The sequence below is a fragment of the Metopolophium dirhodum genome, chromosome 1 (genome assembly GCF_019925205.1).
Source record: "Metopolophium dirhodum isolate CAU chromosome 1, ASM1992520v1, whole genome shotgun sequence".
NCBI lineage: Eukaryota > Metazoa > Arthropoda > Insecta > Hemiptera > Aphididae > Metopolophium > Metopolophium dirhodum.
Window position 1 is genome coordinate 8,693,561 of NC_083560.1, and position 13,311 is coordinate 8,706,871.

General features: G+C 44.3%; 2 protein-coding genes across 2 annotated transcripts; both read right to left on the bottom strand.

Moving 5' to 3' along the window:
- Positions 1–1,525: 1,525 nt before the first annotated feature.
- LOC132946706 (uncharacterized) lies at positions 1,526–3,853 on the bottom strand. The gene has a single exon (XM_061016796.1). The coding sequence runs from the start codon at positions 3,851–3,853 to the stop codon at positions 1,526–1,528; it is 2,328 nt and encodes a 775-aa protein (XP_060872779.1).
- Positions 3,854–3,885: 32 nt separating this feature from the next.
- Positions 3,886–5,223, bottom strand: LOC132946785 (uncharacterized). The gene has a single exon (XM_061016893.1). It carries the CDS (start codon positions 5,221–5,223, stop codon positions 3,886–3,888), a length of 1,338 nt encoding a protein of 445 aa, XP_060872876.1.
- Between the last annotated feature and the right edge of the window lie 8,088 nt (positions 5,224–13,311).

Genomic DNA, 13,311 nt, shown 5'->3' on the forward strand with positions numbered 1-13,311 from the left:
AAGGTCTCTTTCGCTGATTGATGGCGTATTTCCTGGAACGGCATGTGGTGGAATTGCGGCATAACAGAGGCCACCGTCATATGGGACCGTAATCAAGCACACAGAAGTTAACAGGTTTTTTCGTTTCTTACTTACAGTACACACCCCACAAAGTTCTAACCAAACGACTTATCGTAGCAACATTTGGGTTACAGATTTAAAAAAATTTTTTTTTTTTTTATAAGCTAACATAAAGGAACAGAAAAGAAATAGAGAAGTGTTTAAATATGTTTATGTAGGTTCATTGTTTAAGGAAAAGGATTGCAGCCATCTAACCTAACCTTTAATCCGTGGGCAACAACACCAACTTAACGACCGGACGAGTTAACTCCCCCGTGGACGTTAGTATCTTGGCGACTCGTATCACGCCGTCTTGACCAGGATTCACTTCCAGAATGCGACCCAGTCGCCACGATGTTGGAGGACTTTGGTTATCCTTGATCACGACCATTTGTCCAACCTGAATGTTGGGCACATCCGTTGTCCACTTGACCCGAACTTGAAGAGAAGCCAAATATTCCGTAGACCAACGACGCCAGAATAATTGGTGACATTGATGTAGCAACTTCCATCGTGTCAGCACATTGGAGCGTCCTTCGGGAATGTTCAAATCAGGAACCGCCAAAAGTGGTTGCCCGATAAGAAAATGACCAGGTGATAAATAGTCCAAATCTAAGGGAGAGGCAGTCATTGGAGTCAGAGGTCTGGAATTTAATACAGCCTCGATCCGACACAGTAAGGTTGACATCTCCTCCATGGTAAGGGTATGATCACCGACGGTTCGTACGAGGAGCGTTTTAAAAGAACGCAGAGCCGCTTCCCATAGGCCGCCAAAGTGCGGTGCTGCGGGTGGATTGAAGTGCTACGTGCAGAAAGAATGAGATGACAGTAGATGGTGATTAGCTGGATCGTTGATGACCTCAAACAGATATTTTGACGCACCTTTGAAGTTGGTTCCACAGTCGGAGTACACGTATGTTGGAAGACCACGTCTGGCAACAAAACGATCAAAGCCGGCTAAAAAGGCTGCTGTAGATAGCTCTGTTACAATTTCCAAATGCACAGCCTTGGTGACCATACAGACAAAAACAGAAACGTAAATTTTATACTGTCGGGATTTTCGCAACTTACTCTCACGCATTGGCAGTGGGCCAGCATAATCTACTCCAACTTTTGAAAAAGGTCGACATGCTTGGACTCGTGAACTGGGAAGATTACCCATCACGGGATGTGGCGATTGGGCAATAGCTCTGACACATGGAGTACATTGACCGATCACCTTGCGAATTACCGATCTCATCGATAAGATCCAAAATTGACGTATGATTAAAGACGTGATGACTCGGGGACCTGAGTGGCATGTAACTAAGTGCCAGTGGCGTGCAATTAACAAAGAAAGATGTGACTCCTTGGACAGCAGCATCGGATGTTTTTCCGCATCAGCTAAATCGGACTTCAGTAATCGGCCACCAACACACACAATATTTTACGAATTCAAAAATGGCCGTAGACTAGATAATGGGCGAGCTGCACCACGGCCACGTGACAGATCCAAAATCAGCTCAGGAAACCAACGTTGTTGAGAAGATTGTACAATTACCATTAACGATTGATTTATCTCTTCACGTGACAAGAAATTGTTGGAATACGTTCGTTTCTTACATAAGCCGATAAACCTGCGCATCCAAGCGACGACCTTGATCATATTGAGGAAAGACGAGAAGCGACAGAACCATTCTTTATTTGAGGTAACTTGAACGGCCAGCGACACGGGTTTGAACTCTGGTAGTTGTTCAACAGGAACCAAAGGGACCAGCATGCTCCAAAATTCACTTGGGTTTTTTAGGAACGTAGGGCCGGACCAATACAATGCATGTACGGATAGCTCCGAAGGCAGTATTCCTCTTGAAGCACAGTCCGCAGGATTTTCAGATGAGCGTACATAGAGCCATCGGCATGATGGAATAAGTTGACGCACCTGATGTACACGGTTTGAAATAAACACCTTAAAGGAAACATGCGAGTTCATTAACCAGGCCAAAGCGACTTGGGAATCGGACCAGGCGTAAAGCCCGTTAATCGTGAGTTTCCCATCGAACATTTTTAATATGCGCGCCATCCATCGAGCGAGCAAAACTGAAGCACATAATTCAAGTCTCGGGATGGATACGGTTTTCATCGGTGCCATCTTTGTTTTGGATCCAAGCAGGAACACAGACACGTCGTCGTCTGAAACTGTTACCCGAAGGTATACCACTGCAGCGAATCCGCGTTCGGAGGCGTCACAGAATCCACACAATTCGACGTAAGATTGACGTTGAGTAGCGACATAGCGTGGAATCTTAATCGCAGATAGAACCGGTAGCTCATCCGTAAATGTTTTCCAATTTTGACATAATCTCGGAGGTAAAGGGTCGTCCCATGCCAATTCCTCTTCCCAGATTTCATGTAGGATATGTTTAGCATAGAAGGTCACCGGCGCTAAAAATCCAATAGGGTCAAAAATGCGCGCTATAGTCGATAGAATTGCCCGCTTTGTGACGACGGTGGTGGTTGAATGGCCGTTGAATTTAAAAATGTCTTTGGCCGGATCCCACTGCAGCCCCAGGACCTTGGTGGTTTCACAGACGTCTTCATCGAAGCTTAGACTTTCCATGACACGATCCTCTGGCGATACAGCTTCTAACACAGATACGGTGTTACTCGACCACTTCTTCAACTCAAGACCAGCACGTTTCAGGACGGAACACAGATTTGACTGTAAAGTCAACAATTCATCCTCGGTGTCGGCACCAAGACAAATGTCATCCACATAGGTTTGTTCCCTCAGCCCCAATTGTACTTCAAGAAATCCTGTACAATCATTGTCAGCAATATCCCTTGAGACTCTCAACGCCAAAAAAGGGGCACTATTGATGCCGTATGTCACGGTATTGAGCTGATACTCTTTCAACTCGTCTAGTGGAGAAGGCCTCCATAGGATGTGCTGAAAGCGACGGTATTCTGGCAGAACGAGAATTTGCCTGTACATCTTGCAAACATCTGCAGTAAAGACGAACTGGTGAAGTCGGAATCGAAATAGAATGTCCACGATATCCAGCTGTAACTTCGGACCGGCGTATAGACATTGATTTAATGACAACAGAGAGGCAGCCTTCGCCGATCCATCGAATACCACTCGGATTTTGCTCGATGGACAGTTGGACTTGAAAACAGGGTGATGCGGAATGAAGTAGGCGCCAGGTTCAGTAGCAACTGACATATGACCTAAGGTTTCATATTCGCTCATAAAATGTTTGTATGCGGTATATAGCACATCGTCGTTTTGAAGTTTCCGCTCCAGGTTTTGAAAACGACGTTCGGTAATATTGCGAGAACCAGGAAATGTTTCATCGCGGTGTTTCGGTATGAATGGCAAAGGAACTAGGAATCGACCAGAGTTGTCTCGACGGCTTTCAGAAGCATAAATGGACTCACATTGTCCATCACTAGTAAACGTAGTAGGAGCTTCATCCGGTTCTTCGAGTTGCCAAAAACGTTGGACCAGCCCTTCCAGTGATACCGACAGGGATACAGCGGTGTTACAATGGTACTGTTGAACAGGGAGTTCGCCTATCAAGACCCAACAAAAGACTGATCCGTATGCGACAGGTAGAGAATCATCGATTGACACCCGTTTTCCATCCATGATTCGAGCAAACACGTCTGCTCCCAGTAGCATATCAATAGGTGCGGACCGGTCAAAGTGAGGGTCAGCTAGTGCAAGATGGGAATACTTGTCCTTGATAAGCTTCGGTAGATGTTGAGATGGCATATTTGAAACTATAGTTGGCATGACCCAAGCAGTTAAGGAAAATGTTGGGTCCGTAGTATGGGCGTCATATAACAATCGACTTTTCCTGATATTGCTGGTATCGATACGCCAGTCAAGCCAGTTATCGGTGCGGTCCATCTACTTCTTTTTAGTCCCAGACGATCCACACAGGCGATGGACATGGCGGAGATCTGAGAGGCAGAGTCAATAAGAACTCGAACAGATTGCATATAACCAGCGCGATCACGCACGTGAACTAAGGCTGTTCCCAAAAGTACAGTTGTTTTGTTTAGTGAGTTCGTAATTGAAGAGGTTGTTGACGCTGTGACAACCGGAGTCGAGTCAGAAGACGACGAGGGCTTACTTACGGGGTGTAATAAAGTGTGATGACGACCAGAACACTTAGTACACGGTTTGGCTGTTTTACAATGATTAGACCAATGAGTTGAATTAAGACACCGAAAACAGATCCTAGTCTTACGGGCGACGTCATACCTCTCATCCAGAGACATTTTTGAAAACTCATTACACGCGACTGATGCATGGCTTCCCGAACAGAACAGACACTTTGATGAGGCCGAATCATCAGTCTTTGAAGACAGCAACGAAACCTTCGAACCTTTTGATCCAAACCTAGTTGGAACTGGTTTCGAATGACTATGAGTGTGAGTAGGATGTTTTGGAACATTAGAACAGTGGACTGCCTCCAGAAGCGATACACGGGCCTTGACGTATGCAGCAATATCCGAAAACTCAGGAAATTCAGTATTATTCGTCTCTTCAAATGCCTTGCGAGTGAACAACGGTAAACAGCGCGCAGACAATGCGAACAGGAGAAATTCACCGAGGTGCGGAATATTCAACGATTTAAGCACTGACACGTGGTCCGAAAACAAACTTATAAAATCTTTTAAACTTTCTACTGTTTCTTGTGAATGGACAGGGGCAGTTATAAGTTTGTCGACGATAATTGTCGCTAACTGCCTTGGCTTATCAAAACGCTCAACCAAAGTTGACCAAGCAAGGTCATAGGTGCTCTCAGATACCGGGATGTTTCTTACGGCATGAAGAGCTTCACCGATAAGACACCCTAAGAGGTAATAGAACCGTTCTATATTTGTAAGCTCGGTATCTTTCACAACACGTACGGTAAAACGATCACGAAAAACCGGCCACCCTGACAATTCTCCGTCAAACGACGGCAATGGAATTTCCGGTAGACGAGATGACCGTTGAATTTTGGGTGGAACGGCATCCGGAGTCTCAGTCGGTGCTAAAGCTTCAGCAACAGAAATAGATTCGTCGACAAGAGCACGAATTTCCGACGGAAGTACTTCACTATATTTCGCGTATGCGCCCAACGCGATCATACACTCAAGCCCAATTGCGTCCACAAGCTATTTAAGCTGCGAGCGGCGACTAAGAATTTTGGAACTACATCACTATTAGTGGATGCTTTCACGGACAATGAATGAATCGCGCGAATACTTGCGATAGCACTATCCCGTTTAAATGTCGCTTTGATTCGACGTCGGTCTACTCGCTCCTGTTCTTTAGATTCTTTATCTTCAGGGTCCGGCATTATGGTAAGGATAGGAAACGAAATACTAAGCTGAAGGAGTACCTATACAATTACTTAACTAACGTGTGTATTCACCTCAGATGTGAAAGAGAAAAAATCTACAATATTTTTTTTTAACAAGTTCTACTACAGAATGGCTATAAGTACTACAGAGTTATACTATTTATACTAGTTATACTACAGACACATCAAATAATATTGCATTACACTGAATACAATGCAGTAACAAGTTTATTAACAGAACGCTACTAATTTTTGTGGTAAAACCACGCTCTGCTACCAAATGTTGCGCCATCAAACTCCTACCTTGAGGCGGTTAATTTGACGACTCGCGTCGGTTAGTAAACTTATGTGTGTGGAACAAAAAAGTCAAGACAAATTTTGACTGTAGTGATAGGAACCCGTATTTTGGTTTATTACATAATAATATAATTTAACAACAAACACAAGAGAAATTATGTACTAAGTTCCTACGCGCAATATAGATAATCAGAAAGAAAAACAATAAAATAATATACAACATTGAGTAGGTACAGAAAATAACAACAACAAAAAAAATGATACGACTGTGAGATTGATTACAGCTATTGACGGCGGCTCTCGTACAATTACTAGTGTACAGCGTACGGTGATCCGACGGAGTGGTATCAACAGGCTTGGCGACGGTGATAACGGCAACGGGGCAATAAACCCACCGTTTAACGTGATAGGACGGCAGGTAACAACGGCACGTACGATGTTCGCTCGCGGCGGCCCACAATTACGTAACTTTCGTTACCGACAGCGGCGGTCGACGCGACGTTCAAGAGTAACTCGTAGTACACGGCAGCGGAACAACGAACAACAAATTGGCGATCGTCAACAGTGATGGACAGCAAGAAGACGGGTCCACACGACGAACGGCAACAACAGCGTTAAAACTTTAAGACGTAATTAATGACGCGTTTTAACAGACGACAGACGCGTACACCAGTCGTGCAGGTCCGGAGCATACTAGAGTGGTGGCGGGACATTGTACGCCACACAAAAAAACTGGCGGCACAGATAGCCGATAACGATAATCGCCGTTGACCGGTGCGATTTGCCACCGGGACCAAAGTCCACAGGTAATCGCGGACTTGTGCACACGCACGCAAAAACCGGTCAAAGCGGCGGCGACGTTGATAGTCTAAGACCTAAGTCTTCAACAGATGTTGTCATCAATTTAATTAAATGAAACAATCAGTATGTTATACTAAAAATATATTTATATTTTCAACAGAACTTAGTATGTTAATAATTAACTGACCTTATTTATTAAAACTACCCAATATATTTCTCTGAGTGATGGTTACCTACATTAAACTAGGTTATTAGTCTATAGTAATAACATAATAATATTATAGAATCTATACCGTAGAAAATTCATAATTGTAATGGTAATAACTGTTAGAATTTCAGATGCCTTTTTGTTTTTGTGCACCACTAACTGCAACTTAAATTCTCATTTGGTAATACATATAAATATTTTACATGATACAAAATCCATAGGTGAATTTAAATGTAATGAATTCAACTGCTTTAGAATTTGTAACTCTTTTCATTCATTCAAAAATCTTTTAAATCAACATAATAATGTAGATACACAATTTATAAACAGACCTCTGTCCTGTAATTTGCTTGTCAAAACATTGTGCCAACTCAAATACTCCATGTTTCTACTGACATATAAATTTGAAGGGAAATGGTAAACTCCTACAAATGTGGGTAATCTCTTATAACAGTGTTTACTCCTATAATAAAAGATAGTGTTAATTTCTACATATTATACAAAAAAGCCGTCGCGAGATAAGACGCAGGTACTGTCCCATAGGTGACAGTGTTTAATCGATATATCTTTATAGGATCACTAGCTCTAAGTGAAACTCTGGGAAAGTTGGACTCGCTGAGAGTGGGTACCAATTTTGGAGACAATGTCGTTGGAATTATAAAAGTCGCAAAAGCTGTAAGACGAAAGTTTAGGATTTCTGATAAGGATTAGTGATATGGATTGGAGATAAGGCTTGGCGCTTTGGCGGGAATGTTTAAAAGTTTGAGCGTCTAGCAATCCGTCACGAACGTTGTAAATGGATAGGCTGGATACGATTTCCAGGATCATCTCCCATTTCTCCGCTGCTTTTGGTTGTTAACATTGTTAAAAAGTGTAGGGTCGATAGGTTTATCAATGTCTAGCTATCAGTTATAAAATCACATAGGTAGGCGGACTATATGCGAAGCGTATATCACCAGGTATGCAATCCACCTGCGGTGGATTGCGGACCCCGTTAGTTGCGTAGATAGGTGAATAATCGAAAAAATAGTTGGACCCCTTGACCGTGTTAGTTGTAAGTGAGTACCGATTTTGGAGACACATTCGAATTATAAATGTCGCACTTACACATTAGAAGGTGGTAAGAATTTCTGATATGGCCTGGCTCTTTGGCGGTCTCGTTTTGAAGGTGGGAACGTTTGAAAGTCAAGATTCAGTGTCTAGAAATCTCCCATGACCCATGAAAACCGGCAATTCAATGATGATACTACTCCCCAGCGTATGTCCGGTGCTTTTTTTGTACGTGTAAGAAAATGTTAATTCGAAAATCTGCATGTTAGAGTGTCCAGCAAATCAGTCATTACCCATCTAAGACAAAACAAAAATAAGCAATCCACCTGTGGCGGATAGAGTGGTATGTGCCGTCGCATGTCCGGTGGCTCTTTCTTATGTAAAAAGTGTAAAGTCAAAACCCGAGTTGGATTGTCTAGCAAGTCAGTCATCTCAAGTCAAAATCGATTAACATCCAATTAGCCACCTAGGTAGGCAATCCGAATTCGTCGGATCGCGGACAATGTGCTACAGCATATCAAGTAGGCAATCCACCTGCGGTGGATTGCAGACCTGACGTTGGGCGGCTATAAGTGAAAACCCTATCATACAACTTACGAAATAATTTAGGAAAAATACAAACTATAACTATAATATATTGTACCTATTTATTATAATTCATAAAAAAAAATAACATATAGATACATAATATTATATTAACCAATACAATAGATATAAACATGTACCTGTAATGTATATATAATTATATCAAAAAAAAAAAAATTCAAAAACCTGCATGTTTAAGTGTTAAGGAAGTCAGTCATCACCGTCTAAGATGAAACCAAAATGAGCAATCCGTCTACGGCGGATTGAATGGTAGGTATGTGCCGTCGCATATCCGGTAGTTTTTCTTATGTAAAAAGTGTAAAGTCGAAAACCGTGTTGGAGTGTCTAGAAAGTCAGTCATATCAAGTCAAAATCTATTAACTTTAAAGTTCGTCAGCTAGGTTGGCTATCCGACTTAGTCGACTTAGTCGGATAGCGAACAATGTGATGCAAGAAAATAAGTCTAGTATGTCTAGTTGCTATAAGTGAAGAGAAAAAATAGTATTTTCCATAAACCCAATCACAGAACATTCGAAATAACTTACGAAAAATAAATATGATTATTAGTATAATTAGTTTGATATAATAACAATGACAATTTAAAGAAAATAATATGTGTTGAATTCCTAATAATTTAAATAACATATAGGTACATAATATATAATATACAGTCATATAATGTAAAATTAACATGTATATTATTATATTATTTATGAAATATAAAGTGAAAAAAAATGCAAAAAAGTCAATTGACGGGCGGCCGTGCCTTAGAATACACACGGTACAGTCGCTGCCGCCCGAAGAGAGCTACGACGGTTTCGAACCCGGACCTACGTATCATCCTATGTTTGGGGAACCTACGCCTAACCTATCGAGCCACAGTTTGTGATGCAATTTATGGTCAAAACTTCAACAATTAAGCTGTGTGTCTACCACGGAGCTGTGTGTCTACGTATTCTATGTATCTACACGGTTTAAACTTTAATTGTATTTTATTCACTTATCTGACCGTTATTATGTATGCTTGAATAATACATTTAATTGTGTTTACGTTAAGCAATATACCAGCTACGTTATTAAGGACCAAACAATACGTCTACAATCACATAATGCAATATTTATTGAATCAAAAACAAAACAAAAAAAACAGTATATATTTATTGTGCACTTGTGCGTTGGAACGAAGACCGACTGACATTTCATGAACGCGAATTTTTAAGTGTACAAACCGCATATTCACGGGGTTCAAAAGAAATAAACTTAACAAATAGAGCACAAACGGCAATTGAAAAGACGAAACGAAAAGCGATAATAACGACCTACGCTGGCGTCGATTGCGATGGCTATGGACCGATATCGCGTACAAACCACGCGGCTTTTAAAAGAAACGAACTATTTGTGAAAATGTCTAAAAGTCGAAAAACAGCGTAAAAAGCGTAACATTTTTCGAAAACGTTTAAAAACCGACCGCCGCCGCCGCGGCGAAGGTACGCGATTGGTCGCGCTATAGGGAATCGACGGGATCGGTCCGGCGGACTGGGGAAACTGAGCGGTGTTTAATTTTTTCAACCATGAGATCCTCCATGAATTCCCTATAGATCAGCTGTTTTTCTTGCGATTTTATAGAATAAGATTATCGTTCTTTCTCCACAATATACGCTGATAATCACGATGTTGCTCTCAGACCTGTATCTGTCGGTACATTTTTTTTTATATCGGCAGTTAACACAAAATTGTGCGTGCAAAATCTGGCTAATATGTAAATTAATTCCTCTTGTATTGACGGTCCCTTTTGCAGTACGTCGTTTAAACTAAACCCACTTTCTGTTTTTGTTGACGCATCAAATACTACGCGTAATTTTGTTGTGGGACTGTTTTCATTTTGGACGCAATGGTGAGCTAGATAGCACATACGACAGGGCAATTCGATTTCTTCGTTATCCATATTCTGTGTCATAATATGGTTTAATTTTTCATATTCGTTCATAAATTTTACGTAATCCTTTTTCATTGAGGGATTTTTTATAAATCGCCTTTCTATTGCGAATAATCTTCTTTTTACAATGTCGTAGGACTTTTCTAATTTTGAGACGTTTCCGCAAAACGGTAGATGTACGACAAATCGAGGTTAGGTTAGGCTAACCTGGCGCCAGGCTGACGGTCCCCCTCCGGCTGCTCTCGTTCGAGATAGATCGGTGGGTTTCGTATAACCGCGTCGGCGTGCGCTGGATTCGACCCAGTCAAATTCCCCCCCTTCTACTAAGGTGCTACTCCCAACAGTCTCCGCGCGGCGCACGCCACAAAGCTCGACGGGGCACTGGTACCGTTCGGGCGTTAGCAATGTCCGGTTTTCAGTGGGGCTTTCCCCGCCACTCGCGAAATGAGATTTAAGGATCCGTTATCCAAAGTACTCACAACGACTATTTTCCCACTAGCATCGGCATCGGGACAGGTTTACTGCCACGGTGCGACCTTTTTGGAGTGGTACGGTTTTCTTTTGCCGGATGCCGTGTCCGTACCGATTACTCGAGTTTGAGTGCCTGTCGACAGGTTTCTCCCAGCCAGACTTCTGTCTAGCACGTGTTCGTACACGAGTTGGCTGGGCCCGTATACTCTCAGTCAGGATCGCGCTAGAAGCGCCAGCGCGCCGGCAGAGGTCCGCGTCTGCTTCGCCCGTCGTGTGCTGGCGCCTCTCGCCCAAGCCCACTGGTTTGTCGCAGATGGTATGGTACCCCTACTCGGGTAGTTTGTTCCAGTGTGGAGAAGGAAGGTGCCCTCCATCACCTCGGTCTCCCTTATTCGGGGACCCACGACGAGGTCTTTTGACGTGCCTATCAGGACTGCCCTTCTTCAGTGCGTTGATACGCCTGGAACACGGTTATTGGTTTTGCCGTGAGTCCGCGCTCCGTGATTCGGTCCGCACCGATCGCTTGCACCTTGAGCGCGGAGCTTTTTCGTAGTTGACGGGTGGGCAGTCGTATGTGTAAGCAGATGCTCTGCGATCCATGGGGACCTGCCTTTGGCAAGCTGCCCATCTCTGGGGTATACTGTTGGAGTGGCTGGTCTGCTGAAAACTGCCTAGCCTGTCCTCTTTTCCTTCATTGATGACCCTTCACCGTCACCCTCCAGTAAGTCTCTGAGACCACCTCCAGGTGCTTCCTATTACCCCGGGAAGCTCGGTTCGGAGATACGCCCTCCGCTGGCGTTGAGATCGGGACGGGGTCCTTAGATGACCCGGGGGTGCGAAGACGCCTTCCGGCCATTCGTCATCCACCCAGTCCTGCACCCGGGCAGAACATCGTCAGCCGCAGTCTCAATCCTGTGGCTCTTTTTCGTTTCGCACGATTCTGCACAATCATGTGTAAGCATTTTGTGAGGGCGCTCGAGGGTGTAGCCTTGTTCGGGCGCCCCCGCCTTCCTACCCATTTCAGACCTTTTTGTGGCTTAGCGTGTTCTAAAACACCGGGTTGCCACCCTGGAAGGTACGGGTAGCCCAGGAAGCTCGGAGGTCCTTGGTCATATTGCTAGCACCAAGCTTGACCTGCCCCGAGTCCTTGTGATTATAGTTCAGTTAACTTGAAGCTCTAGGGCTAGCTTCGTTAAGACCGTACCCCGCCTCCCCTTTCCCGGACTAGATTAGTCAGCCAGTTTTTCAACGTGACTCGTCTTAACGCGGTAGGTAGCAGGTGTGTACTGGTCAGTCCGCCCGCCTGACTCGTCGTGACCCGGTTGGGCCGTCCTTACCAGGTGGGTGGACGTGCCAGTAAGTCTTCACGGGGTTACCTCGATACCCTTTCAGCGACCTAGGTCGGACCGCTCCAGGGGCCCGCCAGCCCCTCTCTAACCAGCGGGCGCTTCACCCGTGAGGGTGCGGGAACACCGTCCCGGTGTAATCAGTGGTCCCCCTGAACCTGCCCTCGCTCTGCCGCCTTCAGAGTTCTGGTGGCCTCGTGTTGTTTGTAACGGTCGGTTTCCACGCAGCAACAGGTGATCCGAGCCCGCCGTTATCGTCGTCACCGCAGTTTCTTTTGCAGTTCTTACGGCGCCGGCGGGTCTTAGCACCCGTTCCCTTGCTTCTGCCTAACGTCACTAAGATGTTACCTCCCCGTAGTTCAGGTATGTGGTCCATGGTTCCGCCCACTCGTCGGTGGTTTCAGTCTTACGGTAGCAAATTGTGCTTGTTTTGACGACAAACTACGTTTGCCGGCCCCAACGGGCTGGTGTGTTCAAGGTTTTGTCGTTGGCGGCACCGTGCTGTCGAGGTCGGTTCCAGTGCACAGCGTCGGGGCCCCCTCTCTAAAGCAGGGTCATTGGCGAGCAGTTGACTGAATCCAGATCACCGCGTCTCCACAGCCGGGTCGCAGGTACGCCTCCCCACCCACTCGGTTTGATCTCTCCCGCCAGGATCACATCTTTGCACTCAGCTAATGTGAACCATCTCAAAAGTAATCATCCGACGCGTCGCCTTAAGCGTATAGGAGCTAGCAACGGCCTTCTGTGATTCTCATCTCATGCACTTCAAGCGAGACGTTCGTCAGAGACGCCGTGATTGGATCTCGTGTCACCGGTTGATTCACTTCATCAACCGTAAATGGGACGGTGGCTCGGTGTTAGCAAACTTACAGGCCTCACCTCCTTGACTGTGGTTTCGCTAGATATCAAATTAATATGTTAATTTTCTGCGGAACGTTATATGACGGATCCGCAAGTGTAATCATATCGAGTTTCACCTTACTTTTAGACACACTCCGCGCAGGTAAATCTCCCGTGATTTTTGGAACAGTTAATAATTGCGTGTTTATTTCATAATCACTCACGCGCGATTTGATTCTTAACGATACCGTTGCCGTCACGTTTTGTTTTGAATTCCCAATGCCGTAAACAATATTATTAGTCTTATTTTTAATTAATTTTAAACTGTTTACCAACTCC

Excerpts from the sequence above, each read along its gene's own strand:
- LOC132946706 (XM_061016796.1), bottom strand. The coding sequence starts at position 3,853 with ATGCCATCTCAACATCTACCGAAGCTTATCAAGGACAAGTATTCCCAT.
- LOC132946785 (XM_061016893.1), bottom strand. The coding sequence starts at position 5,223 with ATGATCGCGTTGGGCGCATACGCGAAATATAGTGAAGTACTTCCGTCG.